Genomic DNA, 18799 nt, shown 5'->3' with positions numbered 1-18799 from the left:
CAGGTAGGCCTAAATATCCAGCTAGTCACAATATTTTCTTTTTCCTTTCTTATGGATATAAAAGCATCAGTTTAAATCTCTATGCACGTAACTGATACAGTGACATGCAATTGTCAACACTGATTCACTCATAAAGTGCTTGCAAAAAGCTCATGACCTGAGCTGAGAAAAACTTAAGTATTTCTCCATGAAGGTGCAGAACTACTGTGAGGTTATATTTATTTTGAATGCTGCTCTAGCACAGCTTAGAAGCTGCTCCCTGAAGGACATCCCCCATGAGAAAGCCTCAGATTATATTTACACTGATTAGGCTTCTCAGTCATATGTTATTAAAGCAAAGTTCAACACAAAGCCCTCAAAAAGCTACGCTGAAGACAATTATCAACTGTATATAATTACTAAGCATATAATCCTATCCTAGGGAGCAGAAAAGTAAAAGTGAAGAACAGTCTACGGTACTAGCAGGGCATATTTAGTCTATTTGGGTTTTTGTAAGCACACATACACATGCCCTCACACACCCCAAGTGTAAAAACAGGGTCAATTTGAGGCAGCAGCAGTTCTTGCACATATGCACTGGCACAAAATGCTTAATCACTTCACATTATGGACATTGAATGATGAAAAATTTAAACCTAATTATTAGTAAACTCCATGAACAGGGATGCTTAAAAACACAGAACAGTTGACTTTAGATCATATATACAGGTGTTCAGTGTTTAGATAAGAACAGCACCTCCAGAAATACAGTTTTGGGAAAATGGTGTTTGGAATGTCATTTTGATATTTTGAACAATGTTAAGACACAAAAAACTGTCCCGTGTGCAGACATCAATGCAAATTTGCTTTTTAAAATTAAAATGCTGTTGAACTGTCTAAGTTAAGTATGCTTACAGCAAGCATACTTCCAAGAAGCACAGTTAGTAACCATTCAAACTACAAACTCTAAGTTTTGGTTACAGATTCTGAATATAAGCAAACTGCTTACTCAGCCAAAGAGTTCTGGCCAGCTAAGGTGCACTTCACATTATACAAGTAGTATCTATCTATCTATCTATCTATCTATCTATCTATCTATCTATCTATCTATCTCCAACTCTTCAGCTACTGCCTTTCTCCTGTCTATATGCTTGTTTTTTTCAGAAGTGCAGTAATTAACACTGATGATCTGGAAACTGAATTAAGCATTTCCAGCAGGGAGGTTAAATATATTCAAGCATCCTACTGTACAACCTGTCTTGAGATCTTCAAGCATCTCTCACGGAAGTGGAAAACTTCAGGCACTAAGAGATGTGTTCTCTAAAAATAACAGGAGAATTTAATTTCTTTAGAAAAGGGGAATTTGAGAGATCCAGTGTGCATGTTCAGTAAAACTGTGCCAGAGAAGTGCAAGAAAATAAGGCAAGCAGAAGCTAGAAGCTTAAACAGGGCCATCCATTGTGCTAGCTCATACTAAGGGCTAGAGACATTCTCCAATAGGACAAACACAGTAGTCAAACACAGTTTTAAGTACTCTTCTTCAGCATGCACGTTAATTACAAGGATTACCAAGCCAACTGCTTTACCACAGTTGGGTTACTGTCCATGCGTGCTCAAATGTTTTGATCACACATTCAGTATCACACATTCAGTGCAGTACATAAATACCTTCACTATCAGGTTGCAAAGAAGGTGTGCTTGTCCAAAAGGCCATTGGATTAGATTTAAAAAGACTAAAATTAAATCCTAAAAAAATAAATCGTTTGGATATAAGTGTTTACCAGGAATTTTAAATGGGTAAAACAGACTTATCCAAGTTCTGGAAGCACTCTGTAGTTGTATTACACAGCAGGAACCGTCATCTGCTAATACTATACCAGCTTATCCAACCCATATAAATAGACTGCAGCTATATTCTGCCACATCACTTTATTATTCTTTAGTTAATAAACAGACAGTATCTCTTGATAATTGAGACTAGTACACAGATTAAGAATTTATCATCTGATTAAACAGCCTTACACTGATGGGAAGCAGTACGTGAAGCCTTCGAAGAAAGCAAATCCTATTCTTGTCACAAAGCCACTTCATCACTTCATAGTGATCATGTTGCAGCCATAACTTCTGCAAGTGCATCTTTTTCAGGCAGTGTCAGAAACTACATAATTGAGGATGTAATCACATGATCTCTTTTCAGGCTAAGGAAAGAGGCTAACATCTGGTGTTATTTAAGCTACACATCTGAAATTACAGAGGCCAATAATTAAGACTTTAAGCATATGTATAAAAAGTAGCTTTAGAATACCCATTTGTTCAATCATGGGGATAATTCAAAGTTTAGCTGAAGTATACATTCGCTGTTCTGACACTTTACTACTCAGAGCAAAGGCCCAGGTACATACACCACCAATACAATTACCTATTAAAGTCTCAAAAAGTGAATCCACAGATTCTTCTCTAAACATTTAAGCCTAACATTCAGGTATAGCACTTCAAAGTTATAGCTCCTATTTGAAACCCCCTTTCTCACTAATCAATAATACCCCATATTGCATCACACACTTTCATTTTTATAGGAAAATAATTATGAATTGAAATTCACTCTTAGTTGAAATTCGAGAATGTGTGAAGAAGTGGGTATCCGCACTACAACTGCGTAGATCTACACATTATTAAGACAACAAAGAGTAAGGAATATCACAGAGGTGACTGCTTAGTAAGTTGCATGGTTGAACACATTACTAGTTCAACTGACACTCACCTTTTTCCATAATTCTAAACGAGAAGTTTGAGGGTCCATCTTGTGTTGAAGTAGGCAAGTTTTCTACCTTGCTGCCTAGAGGCTTCTGAGGAGCATTAGAGGTTTTTGCTGGTTCAGAATCTTCCACTTCTTTCTGCACTGTGTTCTGAGCCACTGGAATATGGTCTTCATTCTTTTTTGGAGGATTAAAGCTGAAGCCAAAGAGAGAACCAGTAGCTGAAGTATTTCCAAATGTGAATGTCTTTGACTTTTCGTTACTAAAAATGCTCTTGACAGATTCAGACCCAAATACAAACTTCGGAGGAGAAACCACTGTTTTTGTTGGTGTTTCTGAAGTGCTAGACACCTCTGCAACCTCTACAGTTACATCAGAAGTATCATCACCGTGGCTGAGATCAGTTCTTTCTCTGGTAGTTTCTTCCAAGACAGCTACAGCATTTTTACCACAGGGAGATTCCTTTGGTGTATTTGCACGTGAAGAAAGAGGGGTTATCAGTGTCTCTCTCTCTTGGGCATGCTTTGCTTCATCAAAAATTTGCTTAAATGCGTCTGCAACATCTTGCAGCTTGAATCGGACAGCTAGAAGTTCTACTTTCCTTTCGCCATCCGCAAAGTCACATGCTGTCCATACCCACGCTCTATCAGATCCTTTCATTTGTTGTATATTCATATCTGGTGTTATTCTATGATTGGCACAGAGTTTTAGTACCTGGTCCCTTCTCATTACGATACGTACTTGTTTGTTGTCATAGTTCTGTAGTATCTTGATATCTCCAATACCTCTTTCTTTCCACTGATTAGCATCTTTGTCATATCTGTAGAGCTTAGCTCTGTGACTGAAGACAACCTGCTCATTTTCCTCACCACTGGTCACTTCCACAAGATCAGGCAGAGGTACCACAGGTTCAAAGTACTGTCCATCTCTCTCTTCTTCTTGAGTAACATCAGAATCTTCATCTGTGCCTACTGATGTTCTACTCTGGTTCTGTTTGGCAGGAGATTTGGATGGGCTCAAGGCAGATTTAAAGCTGAAACTAAAACCTGTGGTAGACTCTCCAAATCTAAACAGATTTTTCCTTACAGGGCTACTTGCAAGAGGTGATGCATATACAGAACTACTTACGCTATCATCCAATGCTTCTTCACGCAAATCATAGTTATCCCATTCCAGAGTAGGCCCAGTACTTTCAGCATGAGGCTTTATAACCAGATCAGAAGTACTGCTGGCACAAACAGAACTTACACTTTCTTCTTCTGACAGTTTAGCTTTGTCATCTGTCAGAAAGGTTTTGAGATCTTTTAAGCCACACTTCATTTCTTCTGCTTTCTGTATAAGTTGAGCAGTCCTACCTGTATCAACAAGTTTATGGGGTGTCTGCAGTGGTATGTCTAATAGTAGCCTCTGACATTCTTCAAACTTCTGTTTGAACTCCTCAGCCTGCTCTGGTGTCTTGAATTTTGCTGCCAACTGTTCCAACTTTGCATCACCATCAGAGAAGTCATTGGCCATCCACATCCATGCTTTGTCTGAGCCAGACAGCTGTTTCAAGTTCATTGTTGTTGTTATCCAGTGATTTGCACACACCTTCAATACCTGCTCACGCCGCATTAATATTCTTACTTTGCCATTAACTTCATTTTTAAGAATCTTCAGGTTGCCCACCCCACGTTCTTTCCACTGGCTTGTTTCTGGATCAAACCTGAACAGCTTGACTCTTTGGGAGTATAACACTTTCTCATCTTCCTCTCCTGTAAATGGTTCTACTTTTTCAGGCATTTGAACTATAGGTTCAAAATGGATATCATCACTGTCCTCTGTCTTATACACATCATCATCCTTCTCGCCAAGGTCAGCAGATGTGTTGGCTTTGTGATCCATTTTAGAATCCTGTGAAGAAAACAGCTTTTCACCTGCACCTGAAAAGCCTTTGAAGTCAGGGTCATTTTTGCCAAACTGAAAGCCTTCCCTAGGAGTATTTTTTGCAAGTTCGGCAAAAGTAAAAGTGCTGCTATTTTGCCCAAAAACAAAGTCACTTTTCTCCTTGCCTGCTGCTTCTTGAAACTGGAACGTAATTCCGCTATCTGAAGGCAGTTCCTTTTTGTCTTTTTCATCAGTGCTTTTTAAGAAGCCAGTTGTACACTCTTTGGATGGCTCATCTTTCTTAGCGGTATTTTTATTAGACTCCTGTATCCCAAATTTAAATCCGTTTGCAGGCACTGGCATTGAAAAGGTAAATCCATCCTTTGCAAGCTTAGTTTCAGTATCAGTAGGAATCTGAAATGTAAATGACGGTGCCTTGCCTGGATCAAGACCAAACTTAAAGCCCTTTTCTAAGAAATCACACTTAAAGCCTGTTCCCAGCTGTCCTCCAGCAGGTTCAGGTAACTTACTTTTCATGCCAAAAGCAGGAGCTGGTGAAGAATCACCAGGAGTCTTAACAGATGGATTTGGTGTTTGGCAAGCTACACAGGCTGGTGAAAAACCTTCATTCCTTATAAGACAAGTATTACAATCCCACTGCCCTTCTTTTTTAGCAAAAAGCCCTTCAAATCCATTTTTCTGTGGCTTACTTGAATCAAACCTGGGAGCAGGGGATGCCTGAACAGTAGGTGTAGGCGCATTTGGTTGACTTTGAGAGTTCGGATTGTGACAAGAGTGACAGTTCACATCTTTTGCTTCATTTTGGACTAGGCATGCAGAGCATTCCCACTGACCTTCCTTTTTAGAAAAAGCAGTACCCAAGTCATTTTGAACAGCCTTTGGAGCAACTGCTTGGCCAAATTTAGAGGAAGTTTCTTGACCAGATATTGAGGCATTGGTTTTGTTTGCAACACCCTTGGAAGCAGTGGGTTCATTTCTTACTGAAAGGACAGTGCAGTCCCATTGACCTTCCTTTTTAGCAAAAGCAGATCCAAATGTGTCCTGCACTGTGTTACCACCGGCTTTGACACTTTCCGCAGACTCAGTTAATGGCGTGCCACGTGTTTCCCACATATCTGGATTTGGATTTTGACACGATACACAACTCTTCACAGTTGCATCATTTGGAACTAAACATATTTTACACTCCCATTGATCCTTCTTCAAGAGATGCTGCTCAAGCCCACCAGAAGGAGAGTCACTGCTCACCCCACTTTTTGGTAACTGAAAGCCAGAGTTTAGGGTCCCAGAAATAGATCTGCTAGGCTCCTTGATGTCCTGATTTGTTGTTTCTCTTGTTGTTCCACTACTCCGAGTCACAGATGCATCAACATTTGATCCCAAGGTTTTCAAAATATTCTGAGACTCCTCAAACTTACTTTTGAACAGCATTGCTTCCTCAGGTGTTTTAAATCTAATTGCAAGCTGTTCTGGTTTTGGCAACTCATCTGCATAATCTACAGCATGCCATACAAATGACCTATCTGATCCAGCATTTGGAGTTAACTTCATATCAGTATTTATGTAGTGATTTGCACAGATTTTCAGCACTTGGTCCCGTCTCATTAAGAGACGGAATTTGCCAGATACCTTATGCTTTAGTATTTTCACATTGCCAATACCCCTTTCTTTCCATTCTTTAGTTTCGGCATCAAAACGAAAGAGTTTGCCTCTGTTGCAGAAGAATTCTTCTTCATCTTCCTCACCTGTCTTTACTTCAATCTTGTCAGGGAGTGGCACCACAGGATCAAAATGAGGACCATCATCATCCTCATCTCCACCATGGGTGCTTCCTCCCTCTGTTTCATGACCTTTATTGGCAAAATCAGAATTTGAAGTCATATATAAAAGCTTGCTTGGTTCTTGAGCATTAAATGTATCGCCCTTCTCAAACCCCAGGGTTTTGTGTGTATTTTGTCCCATGCCCTCTCCAAAAGAGATGCCTGGAGTATGTTTATTGCCAAAAGTGAAGGTACTTCTTTGACTGTTTAAGCGATCATTAACTGGTTTTTGTTCCATGTATCTATCATCTTGTAAAGGCTTATCAGATGTCAGAAGACTTAAGAGGTTGTCGCTGTTATTAAAAGCTGCATTACCAGCTGGTGTTCCAACTTGAAGAGAAGGAAAGGTAAAGTCTCCATCATTAGACTTGAAGTTATTGTTGAATTTAAAAGTTGTTGGCTGACTCAACTGTGCTGGTGGTGGCACAGGTGGTTTTGACCCTTCTGCTGCTCCTGGCTGTGCAAATTTAGACTTTGGAGTTTCTACCACTTTTGATTCTACAGACTTTGTGAAATATCCTGGTTTAGGCAATGATGGATTTGTGCTTGCTGGTGGAACACTGTAATTGTAATAATCATCACCCACACGAGGAGAAATGAGTCCAGTAGCAGGAGAATCAAAACGCAGAGGTGTGCCATATATATCTTGGGAAAACATACAAGACGGGTTTTGCAGAGGTGGTGTATGCATCGGTTGTTGGTAAGCATATATATGCTGCTGAGGTGCAAGTCGGTTCATGCCATAGACAGGAGCCTATAGAAAAAGTAAAACCAAGTGTTTTGTTTATTATGGTAACATAGAAGACAAAGTCTTATTGTGCTGAAGCCCATATAGCATGTACTATTTAAAGCATGGCAATGCTTTCACATGAGTTTAAGCTAATTTTAACTTAAAACTGATTAGTTTAAATATTGAAGGGCATCTGAAAACAAGGCACAAGGTGAGTGGGTTGTGGGTTTTTTATTGTTTTTTTTGTTTGGTTTTTTTTTTACAAGAAAAGCCTCAAAAACCCCATTCTGTTTTGCCATACAACCTGTAGGGGGGGAAGGGAGGAAGTTGTGTGGAAATTAAGTGCTTGATATCATACATACCCTGTATGGAACATGTACTAACACATACAGACATATTGCACTGGCTTTCCCTCCCGAACTCCACATCTCCAGAATGAGGCAGAGATAAATGATCAGTTTATCCCCGGCAATTCAAGTTTACCAAACACTATTTAAGCAACTGCAATTACATCCAACTGCATACAGAATCAAAAGTGGTCATTTTCAGCAGGTCATTGGAAATAGCTTAAGTGGATACATCTGTTCTCACCTTTGTCGGTGTTACATTGGTTGGGGCAGTTCTGAGAAGATACTGAGAGTTATAGGCAGGTGACTGGCTGTAGTAAACAGAGGGGCCAGTGGTAGCAACTAAAAAAGAACAGCAGGAAACCAGTTTATACTTAGTTTTTATGTTGTTGTTTTAAATTGACTCTCCCAAGCAATCAGATTTAAATTTTGAATCATTAAAACAATTCACATTATTTTCAGAAGTCTTCCTTGATTTAGCTAAGCATTTAGACAGAAATTCAGCAGTTACCTGTTAATGGAGCTTCGTGAAGATTCTGTGGTCTCTGATAACCCTCTGACATTGTATCTGCTCCATAGCTTTCAGCAGGCCATCGATGAGATGACGCATTTGAGTTGGAATTATTAAGCTTCATTTCTTGCATTTCATTCTGACAAGACAGTTGCCAATCAAGGGTATAAGTATATACTACATAAGCATTTTCAGAAGAAAATAAAAGGAATGATCCCTACCCTTTTGCTAGTTAAAAGAATGCTCAAGTTCAGGGGAAGAAGAGGAAAAAAAAGAGGTAGCCCTCCCAGAATCATCCAAAACCTGCCCATGCAGTAGAATTGTAGAATCAACTAGGTTGTAAAGACCTTTAAGATCATCAAGTTCAACCTTTACCCCATGACTGACTGATGGCCTGAAGCCGTTACCTCTTCTTGTCCTGTCACATCTACTTGGGTAAAAGATCAGCCACCTCCTCTCTCCATCCTCCTTTCATGTAGCTGTATAGAGCAATAAGGTCCCCCCTGAGCCTTCTCTTCTCCAGACTAAACAAGTCCATCTCCCTCAGCCCTTCCTCAATAGATTTGTTCTCTAGACTCTTCACCAGCTCTGTTGCCCTTCTCTGGACCTGCTCCAGTAGTGTAAAGTACTGAGATTGTATTCTAAATCCAGAAATAAAAACATCAGACCCAACTGGAAGAGAACCAAGCTGATGAAAGAACAACTCTCTGCATATAGTCTTTAGGTTGCCTCTACACCCCTGCCCAAGTCCCAAGTAGGAGTTTTGAAGCAAAAAGATTTATTCTTGCACTCAATTTAGGCAGATGTTAACATACAATAATTTCACTGATTTAAGTAATAGTCCAGAAACTGTAAGTTAGCCCATGCTATTACCACTAAATCCTTATAATCACTCAAAGTGTTCTTCACTGAATATAGTGATAAAATTGTTTACCTTTAAAGCTTCCACTTGCTGGCAGATCATTTGAAGTATAGATCTGTGATCTTCTGCCCACTGAGGAGGAGTTTTTGGAGAAAACTAGGGGAAAAAAAATAAAGAGTTATTTTAATCTTATTAAGTTTCTTCAAACATAACTATCCCCTGAAATAATAATGACTTAATTTACCTTGTAGCTCTTAGATGGTGAAAGAGAGAACCTGGTTGGTGATGGAGTAGAGTGTTTCACCTCTGACTCTACAGCTCGTGACAGGCCATTTCTGAAGGCAGGACCTCCCTCCTCAGCATTTTCACCAAGCTCCTGGATCACTGTATCTAGCATTTCCCTCACAGTTTCAATAGACACTGGCAGCTGGAGAGTTATTTGAAACATAAATCACGATTGCAATTCTCCCTCAGAGCAAGACAGACTATATTCAGAATTCCAGCTGAACAATTATAAGGCTTTCATTACAAAAATACTCTTTTCAGCAAAGCTCTAAACCTGCTTTAGAGCTTAATGAAAAAAACGTGAAAAACTAGCGTAATTAACATAAAAAAAACAATTCATACAAACATTAATTCTGTTTTTTCAAACTACTAACCTCTACAAAAAGACAGTGGCAAAAGCCATGCATTTACATTAAAGCTTTTAGCCACAGAGTAGTCTGAATGGTTGAATGAACCAGCCATAGTCTGACTGGTTACAAAAGTTACCCAGAGTTTATTACTCCATGAGTGTTAAGCAGGTTATTTGACATGAGCAAAGAAATAGGTTCAACTTGCCTTAATGCAGAGCCTGGCCTTAAAACTAACAAATGCAAACAGTTTGGTTTTGAAACAATAACTAAAGCCACTGCACCTCTTGGAATAAGTTTTTAAGGCAAGAACTACTTACTTTCTCAGTTACTGACATATCTGAGGAGCTTTCCTCAAGGATCTTCATTAAATAATGCTTGCTTTTAAGAAGATAGGTTTTGTGCTCTTCTTGTTCTTCTGGCAGCATGCTATCATTTTCCATCTCTTCTGCCTTTCTTTGGAAGATCTAAAGAACAGGATGGTGATTAACTAGGACCAGTCAGAAGGCAAATGAGTAAAGCAAATGATTTTAGGATTAATGCAGTTTATATTACCATGGCAAGATTCCAGTATGAAACCACACTGTTAATAGCTTCAAATGCTAATAAAGCATCATCAGTTTTGCCATCAACTGCATCCAACATTGCAAATGCTATACGTGCCTCTTCTTCATATGCTGCAACCTGAAAGACCTATAAAGAAAGTGGAAGACAACTCATACCTAACAATGCAATGACACAACCATTATTTTCTTTTTATTCCTATAATCAGGGAAAAAGGTTTATAAAGGAGGCTGGTACTAAGAGTGTTTACTGCCTTCCAATCATAGTTTTATAGGTTGTAAATAAAGTTTTAAGAGAAGATTCTCCTCCCCATCACCCCATCAGGCACAGATACTATCAAATCTCATCATTAACACTTTCATAGCAGTAACAGTACAAGTCATACAATGCAGAGAAAAATACCAGAAGTACATAAATTTGACATATACCCTCTCTTACTTCAGCTTTGGCTTAATCAGTCTGTACCTGAATGTCTACACTATGGAAGTGTTTGAAGAGAGGGTCAGTAGGTTCAGGAATACTCCTCTTCTTTTTGATAATTTCCAGCATAGGCAAAACTTTCTTCCAGTAATAGACACTTCGTCCAATGTATTCCTTCTGGTCATAGAAAGAGTTAAGGCTAATGCCCTGTTGAAAAGAGAATAGAAGCAGAAGTTATTTCGACAAATTCACATTTCAATAAATTGTCCTGATTTCTTGAGAAGTCCCAAGAGTGCTTCTCTGACACGAGATGAACCTCAGAGGGGTTATCTTAAAAACAACAGCCCCTACCGTAAGACAGACATGGACCTGTTGAAGCAAGTCCAGAGGAGGATCACCAAGCTGATCAAGAGAACTGGAGCACCTCTGACACAAAGACAGGCTGAGAGAGCTGGGCTTGTGCAGCCTGGAGAAGAGAAGGCTCAGGGGAGACCTTAGAACAGCCTTCCAATACCTAAAGGGGGCCTACAAAAATCTGGAGAGGGACTTTTCACAAGACTGTGTAGTGACAGGACTAGGGGGGCTGGCTTTAAACTGAATGAGGGTAGATTTAGATAAGTATAGATTTAGGTTAGGAAAAACAAAAATGTATTTACTGTGAGGATGGTGAGACACTGGCACAGTTTGCCCAGAGAAGCTGTGGCTGCCTCATCCCTGGCAGCATTCAAGGCCAGACTGGCTAGGGTTTTGAGCAGTCTGGTCCAGTGGAAGGTATCCCTGCCCATGGCAGGGTGGTAGAAACTGGATGATCTTTAAGATCCCTCCAACCGAAACCATTCTATGATTCTGAGACACTACAGTTTGAGACAGTGTACTTCATAGGGTGACTAGAGCAACTAGCTTGCCTGATAAAATAAACAGCCCTTCTCAAGAACATATTCACAATCTCATTCCTCCCCCAATGTCTGTTTATAGTTTGGAAAAATAAGAGAGAAAAACAACTCAGCTTCTACATGGTCAAAAATAATCTCAGCTTACTGTTTTTTGCAGGCTTTTTGCCCAGTGGATAATCAAGGCAGGTTGAAGGCCGTGCTTCACCAGTGTTCTCAGCGTACTTAATCCATGCTGTACGATAAGCCTCAGTTTTGCTGCTGTTCCTGGTCTAAATATCAGAAGAAGAAACATTCCATGATTGGTATTCTCTATTTTTCATTTGTTTGCACATTATGTGCCTGCAGTTTCTGTCCTAAGCTGCCTTTAGTTTAGAAATGCATTGCTAGAAATTAAAATCCCATTTTTCAAAATCTTTCAAGCATATCAAGTCCCTACTACAACAAAATGAGTCAGAAAATAAATTAATTTTACAAAAACCTCTTAGGACCAAGCAGAAGCTGCCTGAAGTCTTAGTCAAACATTTCCAAACTGAAAAAGCCTTACGTTGTTTTTCTCTGAATAAGAGTGCGAACAGCATCCCACCAGCATTTTTGCTTTTCAGTATAGAGCTGCTTGCACACTGGCAATGGTAAGAATTGAGGCTGATGTGAACCGCAGTGAGAATTAAACTTTTCTTGCAATTGTAAGTTGCTGGTGAATACCACCCCAAGGAGGAATACCTGGTTTTGCAAAAAAAAAAAAAAAAAAAAAAAAAAAAAAAAAAAAGGGTATTAAATACCAAAAAAAAGCTTAAAATATATAGCACATTTCAGAGCTTGGACTGTTTACTTACTTCAAGGTCCAACAAGCAAATGGATTCAGGAGCATCTGTCTCAAGTCTTGATGTTTCTTGGGGCAAGTGAAAAAGCTGTTTTAGCCATTTGCGCATCGGGGGCAAGACTGACATAGAGTTCCACTGCAAGCCAAGCCACACAAGGTGCTGAAGACTGTCATTGTGCATTCGAACAGCACCTATGAAAAAAACAGAGCTGGATACAGATATCCACTTCCGACAAATCAGCAAGACTTCCACCTGATGAAAGCTGTATTTCACATTTCACTCTGTCAGATCAGCCAAAGGTATTCTGCAAACCAATTAGCATCAAGATTCCAACTTTCATTTAAGAAAGATTACAAACTTCAAATTAGCCAAACATATCGAGTAAACAGTTCATCTGAGTGCTCAAGCAATCGGAAGGGGGTGACTCTCAGATTTCTCTTCCCTTCCATCCTTACCATATGCAGTCCAATAGGCAACTGTTTTTTAGAAAACTTCTTTATTTCTCCCAAATCTTTAAGGAATTATTCAAGAAGCACTTATTTACTTTGCAAGAAAGTCTAAATCTTGCCTAGGACATTAGGGTAACTTTGGACAGCTTTTCCAAGTATTTTGTCTTCTGTTGCAATATGAAGTATGTTTAGAAGAGATTCTAGTATAGAAAGTTGTGCTGAGTTTCACAAAGTAACAGCTCTTACCAGTATCATATTTATTAAGTTCCATTTGCACTGGTGCTTGTGTACTGATATTTCCAATATCATTTGTGCCAATAAAAGACCTCTCTCTAGAAGCTCCACTCTCAAACAGGCTATCAAACAACGTAAACGAACCAGTCTTGTTTGCAAATGATTCCACAATCTCTTTAAAGAAGTCTTGCTTGCCATGGCTTAAGTTCAGCAGCATATGACCTAGAAAACAGAAATATCACTTTACATACATAAAGCAGTGAATGCAAATAGCATTTGATACACTGCACTGTTCTTGCTATCATAGGCTGGGTAGGAACTGGGATTTCCCCTTATGAAGCTTACAGATTGTTATGTTCTCCCTGTAATTAGGTCAGTGTTCCAGCACATAGGCTTTCCAAGCTCTTAATGACAACAATCCCAAGGCATTTGTAAATCCAGTTCTTCAAGAAAACAAAGCCATCTTATTATTACTGCTATTCAAGAAGGCCTTGCAACTGTCCTTAAAACAAATAGCTGTCATATAAGTAGAAGCCTGTCTTACCAAAACGCATTTTGAAACAACTGAACCTGATGTCTAGGGGGTTTCACTTGTTTTCATCTAGGCCCTGCAAGAGTTTTAGACTGGAAAACTGTCTATACTTAGCAGCAAAATGAGCAAAGCTGATTAACAAGTAAGAGGATGGAAAGGACAGAAATATTTTCTTTTCCTATTGGGGCTAAAAATACTAGCAAAATAGTATTAGCTGGCAGAAGCCATTTCTACTAGTTTAAGAGACCATACAAGTGAAATTCCATTTTAGTTTGCTGGAGAAGCAAAAAGGAAACACCCATAAAAGACATGCTCTACTAGCATGCTAAAGAGGAGAAAACATGACTTTAGGTGTCAGGACAAAACTACTGTTTTGCTTTACACAGGTAGTCAGAATGTAGGTTTCACTACATACTGAATTGTTAACATTACACCTCAAAATTACAAAGATATTCTTTAACAAACCACTTAGCCTTTAATGCCATAACACTAAAATAGAATTATTTATTACCAGACTGGCTTTTTCGATCACAGGCCAACATTTCTAGTGTATCTTGTCCAGTCTGATCCCCCTTTATCAGTTTTGACTTTGGTTTAGGAACCTGGTGAAGTACAGAGAGAACTGTTACAGCTTTTTCACAGTAAAAGCATATCATTTACATCAGTCTTACAAATTAGCAAAAAAGTTTATTTATAGCGATTAAAAAAAAATACATAATTCATTCAGAAGGTACCATGTCACATCTCCTGGTACAGGAGGGAACGGAGTGGGGATTCACCCAAAACCCCAAAGCTGGCAGTTACAGATATTACAAGTAACATTATGTTCCTACAGGACAAGTAATATCTGGACTGCAAGCAGTGACATAAAAAAGGACAAATTAATTTTACTTCTTAAAGAAAAGAATTAAGTTTGAGGTTTTAGTTGTCTACACAAAAAGCATATAGGAACTACTCAACTCATACTCCTCCCACCCTACAGCAGTAAGCCTAATACTTAATGTATGTATCTGTATTATAGAAAAGGGAATACGCTGGGGGAAATAAACTCGCTGACCTTTCACAATCAGGTTACTCTGACAAAGGAAACAGCTAAAGATACATATTTACCCCATTCATGTCATTTGAAACCTCTTAAAGAATTGTGAAAGGGTAGGGTTTAGCAATGAGATAGTCCTTTAGGCACAAAACACTAGTTCATCTCGAGACTACAGGAGCTCACACATGTAAACAAAAACTTTTCAAGAACTGCATCAACTAAAGGCATAAATTGAAAAATTACTTACTTGGAAGCTTATCAGATAGCACAATGCTGCTAGTTCACACACAACTCTCCACTGTGCCTCATTGTGTTGGGCCATTTTCAGTAGCAAAGTTCCAGCATGCATGTATAGCTGTCCTTTCATTTCCACAAAGGTACGAGACAACTCATCAGCCCCATTCACATACGGTTTCACTGACTGAAGCACACGATCAAAACTAGAATGTAGAGAAGACTGATTCTAAAAAGAGCTCTGGTAAAAGCTATAGCAGATGGTTTTGGTTGATGTTATTTAACTATGAATTAAGTAGCTTCATAAGTCAATGCTTAATACTCCACTGTTTAAACCTGAGTTGCACTATCAGGTACAACTATGGTCTCAACTCTCAAAGTTCTCAACTTAGTCTACTGAGTAAAACATACAAATATTACTTCAGTATCTAGTTTTTTCTCAACACATCTTTGCACAGCTGCTTTCGAAACTATCCTCCCAAACAATGTTGATAAACTTGCTTGCTACTGCAGATGTAGAGACATGCAGGACGCACTGGTCACTTTGCTCTTCCCTGTCATTTATCAGAAAGGCCCAAAATACAGCTAGACAGGCTCTTCAAAAATAGAAGCTAATGTAGAAATCTGAGTAGCCGTAGGCTAGCATACAACCCCCACTTAGGCTTTCCAGAACACAGTTAAAATGCTCTTTCAAATACCCACAGAATCCCAAGGGTTGGAAGGGACCTTGAAAGATCATCTAGTCCAACCCCGCGCAAGAGCAGGGTAACCCAACAAAACTAAAATGGTTTGTTAACATTACTATGAGCTGGAAGTGCTTCAGCCTTTCACTTTGAAAGGCTCTAAAACAGCAGCAGAAAACCCAAGATAGCTGTGGTCAATATTAGAGGCAAAAAAAAATAACATACTTGGGTATTAAATATTCCTCACCCATTGTCTGCATTGCTTCAAAAACTCACTTAAGATTACCAGATGGAAGAATATTATTTTATAAATTGTAACAGCCATTGCATAATTAAGGAACAAAGGTAAATCAATAAAAGCCAGTAAGGAAAGGAAAGCTAATAGGAAGAAAAGAACACAAACCTTAATCAAAAGTACTGACTACAAACAATTAGTTTTTACTACTTTAGGTGTGTCACAGATGATACACCTTGAAACCAGCTAGTTTAGCTGGCCCTGTAATACCACCAATTTTCCCTGAAGGAGAGTGTTCTTACTGCAAGTGGCTTCCTCCCTCCCACTTACACTATATATCTGAGTTCCTAATTATTCCCAGTCTGTTAATTTAGAGCAAAAATGATCAGGTCGAAGTTAATATACAAGAGATGGTGCTTGCCTTTTTTTTTTTTTTTGGGGGGGGGTCCCTTTTGTTTTGGTTGGGTTTGGTGTTTTTTTCCGTTTGGTTGGGGGATGGGGTTTAACTGTCTGGGAAATCTGGATTAGTCAATTGGTGAAGTACAGAACAACATTCTCTTACAGAAGGGAAAGAATGGACAAAATTAATTGATCCAGGATATTAATGAGTCTTCTCCATTGCTGCATGACGACTATTGAAATAAGGCTAGCATCTCTGTCAAAAGACAGAGCTGCAGGTTCAAACCCAGCAAGAATAATTCTCAGTAGTTAGTACAGAGAATCTCCTATCCACAAACACACAGTGAAACAGAAGATAGGTAGATGTTCTGTAACCCAGGAAAAAATAACCAACCAACCAAAAACCCAACAACACCCCAACCAATTCTTAGAGTTGACTGGGTTGGTTTTTTACTACAAGAAAATAATTTTACTAAACAGTACCTTTCAAGTGCTTCTCTGCATTCCTGAACATCTCTAGAAGAAAGTGTCATTCTTACAAAGCTGGAGTAGGCCAGCAGATGATCTTTCTTGATAGCTCTCCAGTTACTTTTATCAGACTCCAAGTCTTGTAAAGATTCCAGATATTCCTAAAGAAGAAAGTTCATCACAGGATCAGGAACAGTCATCCTTCCCGAAGGCAAGGGCAGTACTTCTCCAAAACATATTAGTAGCATTTAGTGCATAATCCAGTTTCATAGGTGAGACCTTAACACATTCTTCAGCACCAAAGTTCCAGGGAACTATTTGCCTGAGCAACTTTATCCCCAATGGAACTGCTGTACCTAACTCAAGCTTTTGAAGTTAGAAACTCAGTATCTCTATAAGGCTTAATTTTAGGGAGATAATTTCAATTAGAAACAAAACTAAAAAACCCACAAGAAGTATTTTGTAATTCCACTGGTTTCAGTAGACTTGCAATTGAAGGAGTTATCACTTGAGAAATAGGTGACCGAGTAATGACACTAAGAGAAACAAACCAGTTAAAAAGATATGGAAGACTATCACAGGACCAAAACATGATTAAACACCTCAAATGTCTCTACAACACAGGAGCACCATTCCAAGCTTGACTGCAAAGGTATTCTTTTTTCTGCTTCTTGACAATGGAGCACAGCATCTCGTAATCTATTATTTGAACGGTAGAGTGCAACTAGTCTGATGTTTATGTAGACATCATCTGGTCTTGCATAAAGTTCTGCTTGAATCAAGTCAAAAAGCTGATTCCATCCATCTTCACCTTTACACTCGAGTAACTGCTCCTGTTAAACATGAAGGCAACATGTTAACATTCCATTTCCCATGAGTCTTCAGCAACTCCAGTACCAGTTAGGTTTTTTCCTCCACTGTACAGACTACATTACTCAAACTACACAACTCTTAATACTTCTCAGGTATTACATAAAGTCTGACAAAATACTCAAATGTTTTAAATTGAGATAACTATCATAGAAGCAAATTCTCAGAAGAATTTGTCTCTTCTCAACATTAAGTAATGCTTGTCAAACCATGTGGTTCAATGAGAGCATACCCAGCCATAGACTAATTTGCTTAAAAAAACCCAGACATTTTAAGACTTCGGTGTGGTTGCTGTCTAGTTACACAAAATTAATATACCTGTGCAAAAGTGCGATTGCATGGCTGAAAACCTTTACAGTCTTTGTGAATTACAACATTTCTCACATTCTGCAGAGTAGATTGTCATACAGATTTTAAAACAAACAAGAAGCGCAGAGCAAGAAAGCCTGAGTTCACACACCTGCAACCTTCTTGCAAGTGATAACAGAAAGATCAACTAGTGCCTATTCTTCACTTCTGGAATGTGATAGCTAACAGTTTCTCAGTGTTTTTAGACGATTAACCTTGAAACATTAAAGCCTGTAGCTGCAGCTTTCTTAAAAGCTAGACAAAAGTGTCAGACTGCAAAAAAAGTAATACCTAACAGATTTTATAAGATTCTAAACCAATGTTGCTGAGAAAACTTTAGCACCAGGTGATATACAAAAAGCATTGCAGACAGATGCCGCAAGCTTCTTTAAGCCACAGAATAGAAATAATTTGAAATTTACCTTCAACCTGTAAACAGCAGGACTCCCAGGAAAGAGCTTAGCAGCTCTCTCAACCCAATATTTTGCTCTTCCATCAGTAATGTCATTATTGCATAGTAACTCTGCAATCTTCAATACAAGATCTTTCTGTGTTGGGTTCAACTCCACAGAGCGCTGTTTTTTCCAGTGCACAGAAAGGAGGAAAATCAAAAAGTAACTCGATCTCACAATCCATATACAACAGGAAACAGTTATCCCTCCACAAACAGACCCAGCTATTCAAATTAGTTAGATCTATCATTACAGAATATACTAAGAAAAACCTTTCTAAACATCTCCACTAGTTTACAGCACCCAGATACAGCTGTTGAAATTCAGAAGACCATGAGAGAAATAATGCAAAAGCCAGCTCCTCTACATCTACCTCTAACTACTGCTATATACAGGCAGTAGGACTATAAGGACCTCTGGTCTAGCCAGATATGGACACTTTAAAAAATGTGATAGCACTTCATGGAGTTGTGTTGGCAAACTGACTTCTGAACACATCATCTACCTCCACAAAACCAGAAGACATTCCAATCAGGAATTTGACACTGATATGCTCATCTAATCAAAATTAAACTTGCCTTTCCCTCCTGCCCTTACCCCCCCTCCAAAACCCACCAAACAAAAGCCACATTAC

The 18799-nt window shown here is 38.9% G+C and overlaps 1 protein-coding gene across 1 annotated transcript in view; it reads right to left on the bottom strand.

The window, feature by feature from the left end:
- LOC117438486 (E3 SUMO-protein ligase RanBP2-like) overlaps positions 1-18288 on the bottom strand; it is a gene marked incomplete at its 5' end in the record, with an annotated part of 28415 nt that extends 10127 nt beyond the window's left edge. The window contains 18 exon segments of the mRNA XM_034073983.1: positions 1648-1725; positions 2741-7196; positions 7764-7861; positions 8031-8169; positions 8965-9048; positions 9137-9319; positions 9845-9991; positions 10080-10217; positions 10554-10715; positions 11547-11670; positions 11946-12121; positions 12235-12413; positions 12918-13127; positions 13949-14039; positions 14724-14916; positions 16511-16656; positions 17098-17328; positions 18136-18288. Coding sequence (XP_033929874.1) covers positions 1648-1725; positions 2741-7196; positions 7764-7861; positions 8031-8169; positions 8965-9048; positions 9137-9319; positions 9845-9991; positions 10080-10217; positions 10554-10715; positions 11547-11670; positions 11946-12121; positions 12235-12413; positions 12918-13127; positions 13949-14039; positions 14724-14916; positions 16511-16656; positions 17098-17328; positions 18136-18288 — 6988 coding nt within the window.
- Between the last annotated feature and the right edge of the window lie 511 nt (positions 18289-18799).

The sequence above is a fragment of the Melopsittacus undulatus genome, unplaced genomic scaffold (assembly GCF_012275295.1).
Source record: "Melopsittacus undulatus isolate bMelUnd1 unplaced genomic scaffold, bMelUnd1.mat.Z mat_scaffold_385_arrow_ctg1, whole genome shotgun sequence".
In the NCBI taxonomy this organism is placed as follows: Eukaryota; Metazoa; Chordata; class Aves; order Psittaciformes; family Psittaculidae; genus Melopsittacus; species Melopsittacus undulatus.
Note: the sequence above shows the minus strand (reverse complement) of the source record. Positions and strands in the feature narration are given on the sequence as shown.